The sequence below is a fragment of the Camelus bactrianus genome, chromosome 25 (genome assembly GCF_048773025.1).
Source record: "Camelus bactrianus isolate YW-2024 breed Bactrian camel chromosome 25, ASM4877302v1, whole genome shotgun sequence".
Lineage (NCBI taxonomy): Eukaryota > Metazoa > Chordata > Mammalia > Artiodactyla > Camelidae > Camelus > Camelus bactrianus.
In genome coordinates, this window is record NC_133563.1 from 39038076 (window position 1) to 39057155 (window position 19080).

At 42.9% G+C, this 19080-nt stretch overlaps 1 protein-coding gene across 1 annotated transcript; it reads left to right on the forward strand.

The window, feature by feature from the left end:
* The first annotated feature begins 557 nt into the window (after positions 1-557).
* On the forward strand, positions 558-17896 carry C25H8orf33 (chromosome 25 C8orf33 homolog). Its single transcript, XM_010961209.3, has 6 exons — positions 558-664; positions 753-798; positions 877-1022; positions 1221-1305; positions 1461-1607; positions 1969-17896. The coding sequence occupies exons 1-6, from the start codon at positions 659-661 to the stop codon at positions 2106-2108; spliced, it is 570 nt and encodes a 189-aa protein (XP_010959511.1). The 5' UTR covers positions 558-658; the 3' UTR covers positions 2109-17896.
* The last annotated feature ends 1184 nt before the right edge of the window (positions 17897-19080 follow it).

Genomic DNA, 19080 nt, shown 5'->3' on the forward strand with positions numbered 1-19080 from the left:
TAAGTGATGGAGAGGAAGGATTCAGGTGCCTAGCTGAAAGAACATAGCTCAGCTAAATAAAAAAAAGAATCCAAGTGTCCTATTTCCACTTTTTTCTGCATTTAAGTCTAAGACCACGTCACCAAGACCGGCTCCCAGTGCTTCGCACTGAGCTTAGAACGGAAGCCGCCTCCGGCCGCGGTCTGGGGCCCTGCACGACCGGCTCCGACCCAACTCTCCCACCTCGCCTGGCACCTCGGCCCCTGCCGCAGACCGCCTTCCCGCTGCAGGACCAGCCCCGTCAGGCCTGGCACGTGCTGCGCCTCCGAGGTCTTTGCTGACCACTCCCCGCCGCGTTGGAGCCGCTGTTATGCACAACGCCTCTCTGGGTGACAGTGTTTGTTGTGTATTTACCTGCTTTTCCCTCCCTACGAGAAGGTGAGCCTGAAGGGCACATTCCTTGTTTAGGGCGCTGTCCTTTCATCCCGAGCTTTACAGCGCAGTGAGTGTGCGACCTGGGTCTGGCCAGGCAGCCCTGGCCCCGCCCGCAAAGGGCCCCGCCCACATTCACAGCCCCGCCCGCGCCCTGCGGAACGCTGCGACGCAGACGTGTTTCCGGGGGAGGGAATTCAGCGTGGGACTGGAAGCCCTACGCGGGCTTCCGCGGCTGCTGCGGCACATGGCGGTGAGCGGTGTGGCGAGGATGCGCCGGTGGCGGGGTCTTAGGCCATCGGCGACCCCTCCTGACCCTCGTGCTGTCCCCCTTTCTCCAGGCTCCAGGACATTCTGCTCGGGAGACATCGGCAGCTCCAGGGCCAGGTACTGCCCGCGCACCCTGCAGACCCCGGGTCCCGAGTCCTTCAACTGTAAGGTTCCATCCAGTCTGTCTCCGCTTAGGGCAGCCTACGTGCAGTGACGCCGCCTCCAGGGCCAAGAAACATAAGAAGAAGAAAAACCGGAATGGGGCCTCTGTGGCGAATGTAGGCGGGAAGGCCTCAGAAAAGCCCGCTGCAGAGGAAGCCCCGCTAAGCGCTGAGGCCCAGGCAAGGGCGGGTCTCAGTGGGGAAGGGTGGAGCCCCTGGTTGCATTTTGGGTAGGAGTCCTCCGGTGGGTGTGGTTTCGAATTAGCAGGGCTAAGGGATGGAGTGTGAGATGGGGCATTTTGCGTTCCTGTAGGATGGGGCTGGAGGCCGCGGGGGTCCTGGTGCTCTCTCACAACCCTTATCCCCAATCCATCACAGGCGGAGCAGCTGGCCCGGGAACTGGCCTGGTGCGTGGAGCAGCTGGAGTTGGGGCTGAAGACGCAGAGACCCAACCCTAAGCAGAGTGAGGGGCCCTTCTGTAGAATTAGGGGGAGGTGAACAGTGACAGTCCTAGGCCTTCCTTGCAGGTGCTGCCAGGGGATGGAATTGTTTCTTTTGCGGTGGGGCAGCTGGAGGAGAGAATAGAGGAGGTTACCAGTCCTTTATTTTTATCTGCAGAAGAGCAGGCTCTCGGGGCAATCCGAATCCTGAGCAGCCAAAGAACCCCCCTGCCCCGGAAGAGGCAGCTGATGCGCTCCTTGTTTGGAGACTACAGGGCTCAGATGGAAGCTGAGTGGAGCGAGGCCCTGCGGGCTCTCAGGACCGGTGAGGAGCTGGGAACCGGTTGATACAGGACTGCCTAGTTCAAGGGGGTGGGGAGGAAGAGCCTAGGGAGTGGATAGAGGAAGCCCAGAGCAGTAGGGTTGGCGGGGATACGAGATGGCTCAGTGAAGCCCCAGGGAGCAGGGAGGTAGAAGGCTTGGATCTCTCACAGAACTCGGGCTGGGACAGGAGGCAGGCAGAGACAGGAGTCAGTCTCTCTGTGATTCTCAGCGGGGTGTGATGTTAGTACTTTCCTTATAATTTTGAGAAGTAAATCAGTTGGTGTTTACAAAGGGGTTAGAGTTGTATGGACGCTGTTTCTGTTACTATTTAGTCCTGACGTTGTCTCTCCCCTCGCCTATAGCAGCCCACTCGGCCCAGGTGCAGCCTGCAGGTGAGGCCACCAGAAGGAAGAGCCGAAAGGTCTGCAGGCCCCATCTAGCAAGGGGAGCCAAGGATATCCTAGACACTCCTCATGAAGAGTTCAGGTTCAACTTCTTTTAGCCTCTTCCCCATCCAGGACAGTCCCCCTCTGCAGGTGGTAGAGGGGTTTGTCTTGAGTGCAGAGCTTTTCCAGGGATGCTTTGTCAGACAGATGTGGGATTGGTCTGTCCCTGGCTGGTCACTGAGTCTTGTGTCGACCCAATTCACTTGGAGACACCAACTCTACTGGAGGGTCGAAGTAAAGGGGCAGGGTCAGGGTGTGAAGGGGTCTGGCCAGGATGTGGTGGGTGGAAATTGGAAAGAGTGGGAGGAGTATTCATGTCTTAACAGGGATGTGGTTGGACCTGGCAATGATGCAACTCCTTTTCAGTCCTTGTGTGGGAGTTTTGGGTTGTTGTCATGGGAATTGTCAACCCGGCATGATTCTGTTGGGTGTGTCATTTAGCATGCTAATATATTACAATGAACGTGTACTAAGGCTCAAGGTGGGCTGGAAGTCTTATATTCTGCAGTCTTGGACCCTAGTCTGTTCTAATCAGTTTTTGTGCTTTTCTCTATGCAGCTTCCTCCTGAAACTTAGATAAGAGTAATTGGGTTCCACTCAAGGGAGAGGCAGGGGTATGAACCTGGGGCAACAGAGTCTAATATTTCAACATTTTGATGTATCTTGTGTCTTCTGTTGTATGAAAAATTCAGAATTCTGTTGTGTGAAAAAATTCAGAATTGCTTGTGTTTGCAAATTGAAAGTTGACAGTCTACAGTCTTTAAGAATATTCAGCTAGCTACTTAGAACGCTTTATTTGATATGAGTGGGTCTTTTTAATGAGATTTTTGTCTGACTGCATTGTGTGATGTCCTCTGAGGCACCACTTTGATATTTCTGCTGTCTTAACAAAGGATTTTCCAGTCACATATGTTTTCCTGACCATGCCCTGCATTTTATCTTTGTTTAGAATCCTTTTTCTCGGGGAGGCAATAAAGTTTATTTTGGGAGATACTGTTAAACAAAATTAAAGTTGTGTACGTTAGCAACTGTCGAATGAAATAAATGCACAGCCTAAAAGTTGAGAGTTATGCTTTACTTGGCGGGAGGACTGGAGCAGGGGTGACAGCCTCTCAGATTGCTCTGAGGGAGTGCGCCAGAGAGATGGGGGAGGAGCTAAGATATATAGAAATTTTACAACAAAGATCAGGTAGTAAGAACATTAAAAGATTGCTTGTTAACTGAAGAAAGCCAGATATCTCAAGTTAAAGAATTTAGCACTGTTCTGTGTACGGGAGGGAGCAAACATTTGGGCTTACTGAAATTATTCCTTCAACAAGCATCTAGCTATCTAGGGCCAGTATGCTGTCCTTTCATATTTTAAGTCCCCTCAGGCTGATGAGGCCTAGCTGCAGGCTTATCTTCACTCTGGGGGTGGTGGCAGTGGCTGATGACTTGAGATCTTCAGCATTCTTTTACTGGTATGGCTTGCAGTATTTTCTGTTCACACAGCATAACTCAACATCCTTAATTGGTTGAGCACAGAGGATTTTTAAGGCAGTGAAACTATGTGGTGTGATACATTCATGGTGAGATGCGTTTGCCAGAACCCATAGGTTGTACATCACCAGGAGTGAACTCTGATGTAAACTCTGGACTTTGGTGATCATGATGTCTCCATGTAGATTCAGCAGTCGTGACCAACACACAGAATGCTAATAGGATAGTTGGGGGGTAGGAGGCTCTGAGAACCTGTGTGTGTGTCTGGGGTTTGGGGGTGGGAATGGGGGTGATGCAGGAAAAACGAATGTGGGGCATGAGAAGGGCTGTGTCCCAGGCTTCGGTTGAGCCCTTGGGACATGCCCCACCAAGTATGGGTCCTTGGCTTTGTGCAGGAAGGAATTCAAGATCGAGCCACAGTTGAGTAAAGGTAGATTTATTCAGAGAGGTGTATTGAAAGGCAGGAGAAAGGCCACGAGGTGTGGGGGCTAGGTGCTCAGATTAAAAGTAGGTACACACACCATAGACAGAGCGTGGTCCATCTCCACCTCCGAATGGAGAGAGGCAGCTGTGGCGAGGAACTGTGGTGCCAGTTTTTATGGGCTCAGTGGCTTCATGTGCTAATAAGTGGAAGGGCCAGTCTAAGTAGCCTGGGGAAAGGGCTGGGATTCCCAGGAAGTTGGCCATTTCCCACTCTGACCTTTTGCGCCCAGCCTTGGGCCTGCCATGGTGCCTGTGGGCATGTTATTCACCATGCTTATATTACAGTGGGCATATAATGAAGCTCAAGATCTGCTAGAAGTTAAATCTCTCATCATCCTGAGCCTCAAGGCCTACTGGGGGTTGAATCTTTCACCATTTTGATATTAATTGCTGTAGCATTCCTTGAATGGCTGTGCCCTGCCCCCTTCCTGTTTCAGGGGGAGCAGCAAGAGCAGATCGTGGGCATATGGGACCTCTCTGTACCCTGCCCAACTTTGTTGTGAGCTCAAAACTGCTTAAAAAAAAGAAGCCTCTTTAAACAAAGAAACACACATTCCAGTAGTATCCCATGGCTGCTCCTCTTCAAGTCCTCAAGTTTTCTGGGCCATGGGAGTGGAACGTCAGCCGACATCATGTTTTTTTCACCCTGCATCCTTTTAAAGTTTTATGTGACATCTGCTTTTTATCTCTTACATTCTTCTTATTTTAAAAATAGTGTTTTTCCTTCTTCTTTAAAAAAAAATTGATGTATAACTGATGGGCAGTATTGTTGCCGAAAGATCAGCCCCCGTCACTGATGAGCCAAATAACCCAGAGACAAGTTCTTGGACCTTAGAAGAAAAGAGGCAATTTTATTGCTTTGTCAGGCAAAGGGGACTCACAGCAGGATAGTGCCTTCAAAACTGTGAACCCACCTTGGAGATGGGGTGGGGTGGTTATATAGCCATAGCTCAAACAATAAAGCATTGATAAGAAGTGACAGAATCATTTTCTCATCAGAAGACTTAGAATGAGGACTTGATGCCTCCAGGTGACCAATTCCATAGAGGCCAGCTGTTAGATCTCTTTATCTCATAAGGTGTGGTCTTCTTGGTAATTCAGGCTATTTTGTAAGGTTAACATCCTGTGACCTCCTTGGAGAAGGACCCAGAGATCAAGCTTTATTATTACTTTCACTTACTGGAATAAAGTAGAAACAGTAAGGTCAATAGCTTCAGTTTTAACAATGGGCCTGGAACTGTGAGTAGCAAGTGGTCAGTCAGGTCAGTTGACCATTTTAAGGGCGAGCATAAGAATAAGCAATCCGTTAGCCTAAGTGTGGCCATTTTATTAATCCTTCTTCAGTATTAGTTTTCTGGTATAGAACATAGTGATTTGGTATTTCTATACGTGGCCAAATGATGACCACAGTGAGTCTAGTTACCACTGGTCACCATACAATGTTAGCAGAGTGTTATGGACTCTATTCCCTATGCTGCACATGACATCCCTGTGACATTTGTTATGTGACTGGAAGTTTGTGTGTGTCAATCTTTCTCACCTGTTGCACTCATGCCCCCAACCCTCTCTCCTCTGCAACCACCAGCATGTTCTTGGGATCTATGAGTCCATTTCTGTTTTCCTGTTTGTTCATTTGTTCTGCTGTGTAGATTCTACATAAAAGTGACACCAAAAGATCTCTCTCTTTCTCTGTCTGACATATCTCACTCAATATCCTATAGGTCCATTTATGTTGTTGCAAGAGTTCATTCTCTTTTATGGCTGAGTCATTTTCCACTGTGTGTGTGTGTGTGTCTAAAAAATATATTTTACACACAGAAAGATACCCCCGAGTGTAATTCCTGCAGCATATGATAGTTCTATTTTCAATTTTTTGAGGAGCCTTCATACTGTTTGCCACAGTGGCTGTAACAATGGATGTTCCCAACAAAGGTGCATGAGGGTTTCCTTTTCTCCACATCTTCACCGGTGCTTGTCATTCGTTGCCTTTTGGGTGATAGCCATTCTTTCAGGTGTGGGGAGATCATCTCATTGTGGTTTTGATGTGCATTTCTTTGATGATGAGCGATATTGATCATCCTTTCATGTGTCTGTTGGCCATCTGTATACTGTGGAAAAATGTTTGGTCTTCTCTCCCAATTTTTTTTTTTACTAGTGTTTTTCTTTTTTAAATATATTTTGGTGGTTGAGTTATGTGAGTTTTTTGTTGGTCTGTTTTGGATATAAATCCCTTTCAGATGCATTTTTTTGTGAATATTTTCTCACATTCAGTAGGCTGCCTTTTCATTTTGTGAATGGTTTCTTTTGTTATCAAAAGATTTTCAGTTGGATGGTGTCCCATTGGTTTATTTTGTTTTTGTTTCTCTTGCTTGAGGAGACAGAGCCAAAAGATTATTGTTAAGACTGATGTGAAAGAACTTACTGTCTTTGTTTTCTTCGAGGGGTTTTATGGCTTCAGGTCCTACACTAAGGTATTTGGTTCATTTTGAGGTTGTTTTTGTAGATGGAATGAGGAAGGATTCCAGTTTGATTCCTGTGCATGTAGCTGTCCAGTTTTCCCAACACCAGTTATGGAAGATGCTGTCTTTTCCCTGTTGTATATTCTCACCTCCTTCATCATAGATGAATTGACCACACAAGCATGGGTTTATTTCTGGCCTCTTAATTCTGTTCTGTGTATTTATGTGTATTTCTTTTGTGCCAATAGCATACTGTGTTGATGGTTCTTGGTTTGTAGTAGGGTTTGACATCAGGGAGCGTGTGGTAGAGTTTGACAGCAGTGGTCATGATATGAAAGTTTTGTGCTTCTTTCTTAAGATTGTATTGATTATTCACGTTCTTTTGTGTTTCCACACACAGTTTAGAGTCCTTTGTTCTGGTTCTCTGAAACATTCTGTTGGTATTTTGCTAGGACTGTCATCAAATCTCTAGATTGCCTTGGAGCGTGGGATCCTTTTAACAGTACAATTTCTTCCAATCCATGAGCACAGTGTATCTTCCCATTGTCTGTGTCATCTTTGGTTTCTTTCATCAGTGCCTCCTGGCTGTCTGAGTGCAGGTCCGTGCCTCCTGGGTCGGGTGTGCTCCTGGGTATTGTAGTTTGGTAAAGGTCATTGTCGGTGTTGGTGGTTTCTTAATTTCTCATTAGCTAGTTTGTTGTGAGTGTGTAGAAATGCAACCAATTTCTGTAGGTTAATTTTGTATCCTGCAACGTGATTGAATTTTCTGATGAGTTCTGTTTGTTTTTGTGTGTCATCTTCAGGATTTTCTATACAGAGTATCATGTCATCTACAAACAGTGACAAATTTACTTTTTCATCAGCCATCTGATTTCTTTTCTTTTTTTCATCTATTTACTATGGCTGGGACTTCCTAGACCATGTCAAATGAAGATGGTGAGAGGGGTCAGGGCTAGAGTTAGGTTTAAGCATAACTGGCCCTCTTCCCCTTCCTCCATCTCCATCTCTCTGTGGCCTCCCAGAAGGACAGGACCAGTCCAGGGTCACATATGACTCAGGGAGTTGAGCTGGGCCAGTGCTTTTTCTGCATCCCCTCCCTCCCCACTGAGTCCTGGGCATATTTTGGTATCCTATCTGTGTATCTTCTTTGGGCAGATGCCCATTTAGATCTTTTCCTATTTTTAATGGAGTTGTTTGTGTTAGAGTTCTTTATATATTTTGAGACAAATCCTTTATTTGATGTGTTTTAACTCTTTCTTCCAGTTTGTGGCTTGCCTTTAGATTTTCTGAATAAGGTCTTTCACAAGTAGATGTCTTTAATTTTATAAAGCTCATGATATTGCAGGAGTATTAATAAAATGGCCACACTTAGGCTAACAGATTGCTAATTCTTATGCTTGCCCTTAAAATAGTCAACTGACCTGACTGACCGGTTGCTACTCACAGTTCCAGGCCCACTGTTAAAACTAAAGCTATTGATCTCACTGTTGCTGCTTTATTCCAGTAATCAAAAGCTACAGTCATGCTTGGACTCTGAGTCTCCAAGGAGAAGATCACAGAACTGTAACCTTACAAAGTAGGCTATATACTAAGAAGACCACACCTTGAGTGCTCATGAGATAGAGATTGAAAAAGTGACAACCACTGGCCTCTATAGAATTGGTTGCCTGGAGGCATCATGACACCATTCCAAGTCTTCTGATGAGAAAATGATTCTGTTGATTGTTATTAATGCTTTGTTTGAGTATGGCTGTATAACCACCCTACCCTATCCCCAAGGTGGGGTCACAGTTTTGAAGGGACTAGCCTGCTGTGTCTCCTTTGCCCAGGAAAGTAATAAAACTGCCTCTTTTCTTCTAATCTCCAAGGCTCTGTCTGTGAATTCTTTGGCTCATCAGGGATGGGGGCTGATCTTTCAGCAACAATATTCCTTGATTTTCTTTCTGGAATGCCTTTTTGTGTTGTGTTAAAACTCAAAGCTCATGATCTACATGACCAAATCCAAGCTCATATTGATTCTCTTCTGGTTTCTTCTGTAATTTTGAATAGTTTTGCATTTAAAATTTGTCTATGAATAATTTTGAGTAATGTTGGTGTAAGTTGTAAAGTTTGCATCTGCATTCATTTCATTCCATATGGTCCCCATTAATTGTTCCCTAACTGTTTTGGAGAAGTAAGGGATATTGTCCCCATTTCAGTTTGAATTTCCACAGTTAAATGGATTCAGCAGTTCCCCCAGCAGGGGGTGTGGTCTCCAGCGAACTGTGAATGGGGCCTGCACCTTCCACACTGACCACAGGGTCGCTGAGCTGCATCGCTGACCCACAGCGCATGCGCATTCCATGCGGACTTGGCTCTGTTCGCAGCTGAGAGGAGTTTGTCTCATTTACCGCCAGGGCTGCAGGTTGGGTCGCGCGGCTGGTCATTGTCTATGCAGCAGGAGCTCAATCTCCTTGGGACCCACCCAGGCTGCAGCTTCAGGACCACACAGGGCAGCGTCCATGTGGCCAGGAGCTGATTTTCCCGATGACCCAGGCATTGCTGGGAGGAATAGGTGAGGAAAGGTGGGGAGAAGCTCCCTGTGCATGGCTGATGGCTTGGGTGGGGGGTGGTGGGCTTCATATGACCAGGAAGGGCTTGGTGTGGAAAACCAGGTTTTATCAGTTCTGTGTGCAGTGCAGATGGCATGTGGTGTCCAGGTTTCCCAGCACTGCTTCCTATGGGGACCGTCCTTTCCCCTTGGTGTGTCTGAGCCCCTTTGTCATACCTTAACTGACCTCATCTGCCTTGGGTTTTTTTTCTGGAATCGCTGTTCTGTCCCTCTGGTCCACGTCCCTGTTTTTATGACAATTCTGTGCTTCTTTTGTGACTGTAGCTTCATGGTATAGTGTGAAGTCAGGGAGGGAGATGCCTCCAGTTTGTTCTCCTTTTTCAGGGTTGCTTTGGCTATTTGGGGTCCTTTGTGGGTCCACACAAATATTACGGTGGTTTGTTCTATTTTTGTGAAAAATGCCATTGAGATGTCTTATTTAAGGGGGAAAGTGGGCAGTTTTAGGTGAGAGAGCCCTGAAGTAAGAACCAGATGCCAGTTATAGTTCATTTACAGAAATCCCCATGGATCATGGTCCTGGAATGAGGAGAGAGGCACGTTTGTGGGCGGGCTGATGGCTTATCCAGGCTTGATGATTAAGCACTGGTTATTGGTTATGATAAGCATGTTGACTGGAAATGTTTGGACTCTGTGTGGTAGTATGATTAGTAAACATTAGTTTACTAATTGATTAGTAAAATTAGTTTACTAAATGATTAGTAAACATTTGTTCATGTAATATCAATCAATTCAATTACCCCTGTGAATATTTGTAGGGACTGGAATCCAATATGGATTGAACTGTTTGATGTGTCCTGTAATAGCAATAGGCTGACGTGCATGCTTATGAGCATGGATTAGATAATTAATTCATGGTTATACACGTCAGTATTACATATGATAAAACGTCTGTATTGTACTTGTATATGTAGAAGGGCACGTAATGCACAAGGTACACAGTGATGTTCGTTTTTATGGTGTCATTTTCTCACACTTCGTTGTACTTGTAGACAGCACTCAAGCAACAAGTTAAGAAAGTTGTTCAGGGAATAGTTTAAGTGGAATTTCAACCTTGGAAGCTGAAGGCAGAGCTGGAGCTTCTTACTGGACTCTCAGGGAGATGTGTCCTCCTTTTACTGTTTATAAGACCAGGCTAATAAATATACGAGAAAGACCTTTCATTTCAGGAGGTTATTTTCAATAATGCTTGTTATTGGTAAAAGGACAAGAATTAAAATAATTAAAAGAAAGTGTAGAATAGATGCTAGTTCAGGTTCGTGTAGCCAAAAGACAAGACTGAAGCTGATACGAATGCAGCACAAGCTTTATTCAGTGGTCAAAGACTGGAGAAGTGGGAACTTAGCTCACAGATCAACTTCTCACCCTTATGGAGAAAGGGATTTGATTTTGAACAGTAAAGACAAAGGAGGAGTGTTTGTATGCCAGCTGGGGATCCCTTCTCTTCTCTCTTTAATGGAGCAGCCACTGTGCCAGCCCTCTCTTGAGGTGAGCCGTTCTGGGGTTTCAGGCTGGGTCACCTGACCTGCTGAGGTGCTCAGTGTCAGGGAACTCAAGAGCCAGTACCCTAGCAGGGGTGCTGGGGACACTCATAGCCTCAGTGAATGTCCCTTCCAGCAGACAGCCCAGCCAAAGTGGGGGAACTTCGGGGGATTACAGTAGGAGAGAGTCACCATCTCACTGATGCTTCAGAAAGTCCATGTTGGGACGGGATGTGAGATGCACCGTGGAGGTGGGATCTTTGTCAAGGCCTGATGGCAGGCACAAGATCAGGCTTGGGCCAGGGCTGTAGAGGGGGAGTCCTGTGGGGACTGGCTCTGGAGGAGGAGCTGACAGCTACTGATGCACAAGGAAAGTGGGAGACTGGGAGGCCCCAGGTGTCTGGGCTTAGCAACCAGGGAGGGTGAGGCTGCCTCTTGGGGTGTGGAGAGTGGCAGGATCACAGTCCTGTGAGGGGCCTGTCAGCCCCAAGGTGAGGGGGGACGCAGTAGTTGGACAGATACATCTGGCCTGGGAGAGGGGTCCAGGGAGGAAGGGGAGAGGCCGAGTAGCGGCAGGTGGGTTACAGCAGATCTGTTAGTGGCTGTGTATGCATTCCACTGGCAATGAGGGAGGGTGCCTGTTGTTTCTCACCACCAGCAATGGGATTGTACTTGTGGGGTTTAGTGGTCCTAATAGGTGTGCTGTGATATCTTGTGATTTTAAGTTATCATTCCCTAATTGTATGTGATGTTGAGCATTTTTTTGGTATGCTTATTTACTCCATCTTTTATTGCTGGGTGTCTATTCAGCTCTTTACCCATTTTTATTTTGGAGTTCTTTGTATATTATGAGTCCAGATCATTTATCATCTATGTGTTTTGTAAATAGTTTTCTCACAGTTTGTGGCTTGCCTTTTGGATTTCTGAATAAGGTCTTTCTGAGTAGAAATCTTTTATAAAGTCCCTAATATTAATTTTTTTTTTTTTTTTGTGGGTTGGCTTTTTGTGTAGTGTGATAAAACTCAAAGATCATAATCTGCTTGACCAAATCCAAGGTCATGTAGATATTTTTTGGTTTATTTGTATAATTCTGATATTTTTTATTTTAAATGTGTATGAATACATTTGAGTGAATTTGTTTTAAGTTTTAAAGTTTGTGTCTCCATTCACATCATTCCTTATGGCTTCCAGTTAATTGTTTCTTAACTGTCTGGAGAAGTTATGGATATTTGGCTATATTTCAGTTTGAATTTCCAGTTTAAAGGATTCAGCACAACTGCCCTTGGGGCGGGGCCTCCTTATTCAGAAATCCAAAAGATAAGCACAAAGTGGCTGTGAGGGTGGCTTGGTTCCCGCCCTCCTGTCCACAGTGTAGTGGACTGAGCAGAGCTGCCCTTAGGGCATACCTCCCCCCTCCACCTCTGGCTGCGGGAGCAGCTGGGTCCAGAGCCTGCCTCCCAGACCTGTGGCGGGAACAGACATGCATTCTGCCCAAGGACTTGGCTTCCTCCACAGCAGACTGGAGCCAGGTCTCCTCTGTACCTGCTGGGGCTTCAGGACAACAGGGGGTTATGTCCCTGCTGACGGGAGCCCAGTCTCCTCAGCACCCGACAGGAGGTGCTGCACTGAAGGAAAATGTGAGGAGGAAGGAAAAGTGAGAAGTTTCCTGTGAGGGGCTGACTGCTGAGGGGAGTCCCTCCTCAGAGGCCCTAGGAGAGGAAGGGCTGGATGTGGGAAACTGGGTTTTAGTCAGTTTTTGTGTGTGGTGTAGAGTGTGTCGTGTCCTTCTTTGGTGTCTGGTGTCTTATTTTCCAAGTGCCTTTTGTTGAGGGGTCCGTCCTTTCCCTGGTGCTGGTTCCTGGCTCCTTCCTTGTGAATTTACTGACCACATACCTATAGGTTTATTTCTGGGCTCTCTCTGGTCCATGTCCCTGTTGCTGTGCCAATTCCACACTTTTTGGTGACTTTAGTTTCCTACTGCAGTGTGAAGTCTGGGAAGGAGATGCCTCCAGCCTGTTTCCCTTCTGTAGAATCTCTTTGGCTGTTCAGGGTCCTTTGTGTTTCCACACCAATGTTAGGAAAGTTAGTTCTTTTTCTGTGAAAAATGCAACTGAAGTTTACTTTACTTTATTGAAGTATAGTCAATTCACAGTGTTCTGTTATTTTCTGGTGTAGGGCATAGTGATTTGACGAGGGTTGCTTTGAGTTTGAGCACTGCTTTGGGTAGAATGGACATTTTAACCATATTAATTCTTTCTGTCCGTGAGCAGAGGGTATCTTTCCATTTATTTCTGTCTGTTCAGTTTCTTTCCTTAGTGTCTTAGAATTTTCAGTGTGCAGGTCTTTCACATCCTTGATTAAATGTATTCCTAGGTAATTTTTTGGATGCAATTGTAAATGGTATTTAAAAAAAAGTCTCTTTCTGATGTTTCACTATTAATGTATAGAAAGACAACTGATTTTTGTGTTTTGATTTTGTACCTTGTGGCTTTACTGAAATCATTCATTAGTCCTAACAGTTTTTCGATGGCTTGATGTGGAAAACTAGAAATCAGAAATTGCCCTGTTTGGACTCCATCCAGGTCATCCACAGCACCTAAAACACAGTAGCTCTTAATCTTCCCACAGTGCCTCTGAATTACCTTTGGACTCCTACAAGGGCAATTAGCATCAGCACTTTGGTTGAACTGGACCAGGTTAAGGGTTGGCCTCTATAAGGAAATCTGATGTCTTCTCTGCTTTTTCGGTGTGGCATTGACATGGTTGTTTTCAAAAGTAATTTAGTTTCTAGTAATTTTAAACGTATTAAGTACTTTAAATAGCATTACGCAGTACTCACATTTGCCACCTCACATAAAATACTCCAGTGGGTTTTACCTAAAACTGGGATACTCTCCCAGGGAACCAGCACATAAACCCCAAATGAAGAAATATTATGGTTCATCTTGTAACCCCATCCACAGGCCCACTTCAGCCCTTCCCCTTTGCCCCAACTTATAGGAATCCTTTCTTCCATTCTGTGCCAGTTTTCTTTTTCTGAAACTATTACTGAGAGTTTCCCTCTTTTTCAAAATCTTAATGGATTAAAGTGCACGAGATGAGTATGATCTGGGTGGCCTCTTCTGTGTGGCTTCTTTCACTTAGAATATTTTCAATCTAAATCCAAGTTGTAACACATATCATTAGTGATTCATTCACATTTTTCATTGTCATTAAAAATACAGAACATAGCACTTACCATTTAAACCACTTAAATATACAGTCTATGGTATTAACTAAATTCATATTGTTGTACAGAGAACTCACCATCCATCGCCAGAAACTTACTCATTTTCCCCAAGCGAAACTCTGTATCCAGTAAACACTAACTCCCCTCAGCCCCTGGCAATGACATTCTTTCTGTCTCTGAATTTGGCTTCCCTGGATGCCTTATATAAGTGGAATCATATAACATTCGTCCTTCCGTGTCTGGCTTACTTCACTTAGCATAGTGATTTCAATATTTGTCCATGTTGTAGCATATGTCATAATTTCCTTAGTTTTTCAGGTTGTGTAGTATCCCATTGTGTATACACCACATTTTGTTTATCCATTCATCTGCTGATGGACAGTTGAATTGCTCCCACCTTTTGCTGTTGTGATTAGTGCTACTATGAATATGGGTATACCCATTTCTGTTCCAGTTCCTGCTTTCAAATATTTTGAATATATACCCTGAAGTGGAATTGATGGGATCACATGCTAACCCCGTGCTTAAGTTTTTGAGGAACTACCATATGATTCTCAACCATGGTTGCACCATTGTATTCCTTTATATGTCAGAATAATATGGCAGTTTATGGGTGTACCCTATTTGTTTATCTGTTTAGCCTTTGATGGACATTTCAACTGTTCTACCTTTTGGGCCATTGCGAATAGTGCTGCTATGAATATTTGTATATAATTATTTTTGTTCAAACACCTGTTTTTAATGCTTTGGGGTCTGTATCTAGGAGTGGAGTTGTTGACCCATAAGGTAACTGTATTTTTATCTTTTTGAAGAAATGGCAGACTGTACACATGTGTTGTGCCATTTCCCAATTTTTCGAGTAACGTTTTAAGGTTTCAGTTTCTCTACATTATTGTCAATATTTGTTGTTTTTAGTTTTCTTGATTGCAGGGATTCTACTGTGCTTGAAATGATATGGCATTAATTTGCATTTCCATCACGACAGATTTTTAACATCTTTTCATGTGCTTGTTGACTATTTGTGTTGTTTGGAGAAGGGTCTATTTAGGGGGGAGGGTGGGAAGGGATAGACTGGGATTTAAAAATTGTAGAATAGATAAACAAGATTATACTGTATAGCACAGGGAAATATATACAAGATCTTATGGTAGCTCACAGAGAAAAAAATGTGACAATGAATATATATATGTTCATGTATAACTGAAAAATTGTGCTCTACACTGGAATTTGACACAACATTGCAAAATGATTATAAAAAATGTTTTAAAAAAGGGTCTATTTAAAAATTTTTTTAATCTAACTTTATTTATTGGTGTTTTTTCATTTTTCAATTTTATTAGGTAGAATTATTACTGTTTGACTGCACATATACCTTATATTGCATGTAAATACATATATACAATATACTGTACATTTTTTTTAGTTTACGTATAGAGAAGGGTCTATTTAAGTCCTTTTACCATGTTAAAAAGTGGGTTTGTTTTGTCTTTTTATGAGTTGTAAAAGTTCTAGATATATTCTTGATCAATTTTTTTTCAAGTATATAATGTGCAAATATTTTCTTTGATTTTGTGTACTGTGTTTTCAGTTTCTGGATAACATCTTTGATGTACAAAAGTCTTTAATTTTGAGGAAAGGCAATTTATTTTTTTTTGTTTCCTTGCTTGTGTTTGCTATCAGATCTAAAAAAACCTGCTAAATCCAAGGTCATGATGACTTATCGCCATTGTTTCTTTGAGAGTTTATACAGCTTCCATCCCTATGTGTGAGGTATTGGTTCCAGGACGCCCTGTGGATACTAAATATCTGTCGATGCTCAAGTCCATTATATAAAATAGTGTAGTATTTGCAAATAATCTAAGCACAGCTTCCTGTATACTTAAAATCATCTCTAGATCACTTATAATAAATAATACAATGTAAATGATATGTAAATAATTGTGAAGAAAATATAATGTTATTTAAATAGTTTCTGGCATGCCACAAATTCAAGTTTTTCTTTATGGAACGTTCTCAAATTATTATTATTTTTTATCTGAAGGTGAGTGATTCTGCAAATGTAGAATCAGCAGATGAGGGCTGATTGTCACTGTACCACTCTTTAAATTTAAGCTTTTTATGTATCTTGAGTTAATTTTGCATGTGGTATGAAGCAAGGACCCAATTTCATTTCTCTTGGAAATGAAAAAATTTCACTAGATAGACAATTGCCTGGCAACATTTGTTGAAAACACAATTTTTTCCCTCCAATTTAATGTTGCCCACTGTGGTAAAAAAAAAAAAAAAAAAAATCAGTCAGTGCATGTGTCTTTTCACATTAGAGGGTTGCTCTGGATACATGCCCAGCAGTGGGATCTCAGACTTTTGCTTCTGATCTAAACAGAAGGAGGTCACTATGTGGAACCTACACTTTAGGATAGGGGGCTTTAGCTCCACTTCCTTGGTGGATGTCATGGATTATTAGGAATTCTTCTCCATAGGAGTTTTCTATTCAATTCCATTTATTAAAAAAAAAACAAAACACCTATGTCATCATGTAACTTCACCATTGTAGATACCTGGACAGCTATTTTAATCTTTTGGTTATAATCCAGCACTACAGATTTTGGTTGCTCAGTTTATTCCTGCTTTGGCTATTGAGAATTCTTTCATTGGCTCCTGTTTCCTTTGAGATCATTCCATCTTTGGGGGTTTTTCTTTTCCTGATACTTCCTTACTTTCTGATACAAGATTCAAGATTATCCTGGCTCATATACTGACTCTCAGTCCTAGTGTAAGCCATTTTTTCAAAGAGTCCTGATTCCTTTTATTAGAGAATGGTATTAAGAACTTGCATATGGGAGGTAAATATGCTTGGGTGACAATGCAAGGAAATGTATGCATGTCTTCTCACTGATGTGTATTGTTGTTGCACTGACCCCCAAATCTGTCACAAGCACAGTGATTGTTTTAAATTTAAGTTACTTAGAAAGTGGTCAAAGCAATGGGACACTCAATTTCCCCCTCAACAATAGTATATACTCCTAATTATAGAGATTATAATTATAAAGATGTCTATGTGGGACTGTCTGTATTCATAAGCCAAAGATGAGTTTATACTGATGCCTCCAACATGATCCATTATCACATGGACAGTGTACATCTCCCCCTGCTTATGTGTAACTCCCACTCAGACAGAATCCTTGTTTCCACCATCTTCCATCTAATTTATTTCTCATTCTATTCCAGATCAGTGGTTTCACCATTTTTAGCTCCTACTCCTGTGAGATGGAACTTTATACATTCTATGCAGTACTTTTTCCCTTTAGTCTACACATTCTGTTTATTCCTGCAGTTACTGAGGCTGGCACCTTTTGCTCCACCAGCATCAGTGAGTGTTTTCATACATTTCTAAGACAGATTCTTCATTACATCCTGTATTCCATCCTGTGACACTACCGCTTACTTGATTACTTAATTGATTTGCTGGGCCATAGAGAACTATGGGTTTAGACAAATGGATATTGGCAGATGTCTGTCACTAAAGTATTATTATATGGGATATTTCAAAACTCCCACATGATCTGTTCACCATCTCTTAGTTTTCCCTTTCCCCAAATTTCACATACATATAAATTTGCTCGTACAGTGCATATGTAGCCCCTCCAGACTGATTCTTTCACTTGTGTAAAGAAAAGCAACATGGAGTTGGTATTGATAAGAGAGCTCTGTCAGATGGAGCCAGGAGCCCATTCAGAAATTGTGACCTACCTATTATATCTCAGCCTGAATGAAATCCTATGTTTTGACCTGATGAAGTCACCCAGAACATCTGCCAGAAAACTGTCTACTTATTGTACTCTTGGCCTCAAATAATTCATGACAGTCTGTCTATGTATTTTATGCTTACCCTAAGTCAAATCATGATTTCTTAAGGACAAATATTTTTTGATCCACATCAGAGTCCATCACAGTTATGGCCAGTCAAGTTTAACAATGTCCTGGACTTTTGTCTTTATAAGCCTCTGTACTCTTATTCTTACCTGGATCACTCTAAGAATTACCTGAATCTGTGTTCCCCAAATGCAATTCTTAAAACCCCAAATAAACACTTTTCCTATTTGCAGTTTCCTGTATTATTATTATTATTATTATTATTTATTAATTAATTTTGTTTGCACACTTAGCATTATATATGTAAGATTCTCCCATGTCTTTGCATAGATTGGTAGTTCATTTCTTTCCATTGGTAAACAGTATTCCATTGCATGTGTATGGAAGGAAAAAAAATTTTTCCTCTACCCTGCTAGGATCTTGGTTGATATCCCCTCTGCAATAAAAGATTAAGAAGAGAAAAACAAAGAGGTTTAATAACAGTATACCTCCTGTACACTTGAGAGATACCCAGGAACACTGAATCACTCCCAGAAATGGCCAGAGCCATCCCCTTAAATAGCATGTTTAGCTAATAGCAAAAGGTAGACTTGAGGAAGGGAGGAAGCCAGTTATGTCAGGGTGTCATGCAAAGCACAATAAACATGATATGGTTGATACTCAGATTTAAGACAGGACTTTTCCATTGATAAGTTACCTGAGGATCCTTTATCTGGTACAGAAAGAGGAACACACCCTTACAAATGGAGATTCCTGTAAGAAATGAAAATGCCTCTCACAAAAGGGCAACCTATGCTCAGTTTTCTGAGAGTCTTTAAAAAAATTAATCAGGCTGAAATAGTCATTAGGCTACAGACCTATTTTGGGAGTGGCATACTCTGCTCCCCTTGACATGAGTGTGCACTGTGTTTTGCAAATACTTTCTCCCAGTTTGTGGTTTGTCTTTTGGCTTTATGAATAAGGCCTTTCACAGAGTAGAAGCATATGATTTTATAAAGCCTGTGTTAGTAGTATTTCATATTATTTTGTAGATAGTCATTTGGTGTTGTGTGTTAAAATGCATCACCAGGCCCAAGGTCTTACAGGTTTTCTCCCATTTCCCTTAAAAATTTTTAGTTTTGTCATTTAAATTTGTCTATGGGCAATTTTGAGTGAATTTTACTGTCACTTGTAAAGTTTGTGTCTATGTTCTCTTCATTCTATATGTTTTAAAATCAATCGTCCCTTAACCATTTTTTGAGACAACATAGTGAGATACTTGGTTCTGTTTCATTTTGGATTTCCAAAGGCACTACATAGAGCAGAACTGTGTCCTGGATGAGGTCTCTGGGTTTTGTGAGCTTAGCATTCCCCAAACTTCTCTGATGGCCCACAGGGGGGGCGCCAAACCCATCTCTCTGACCCACGGGCACCGGT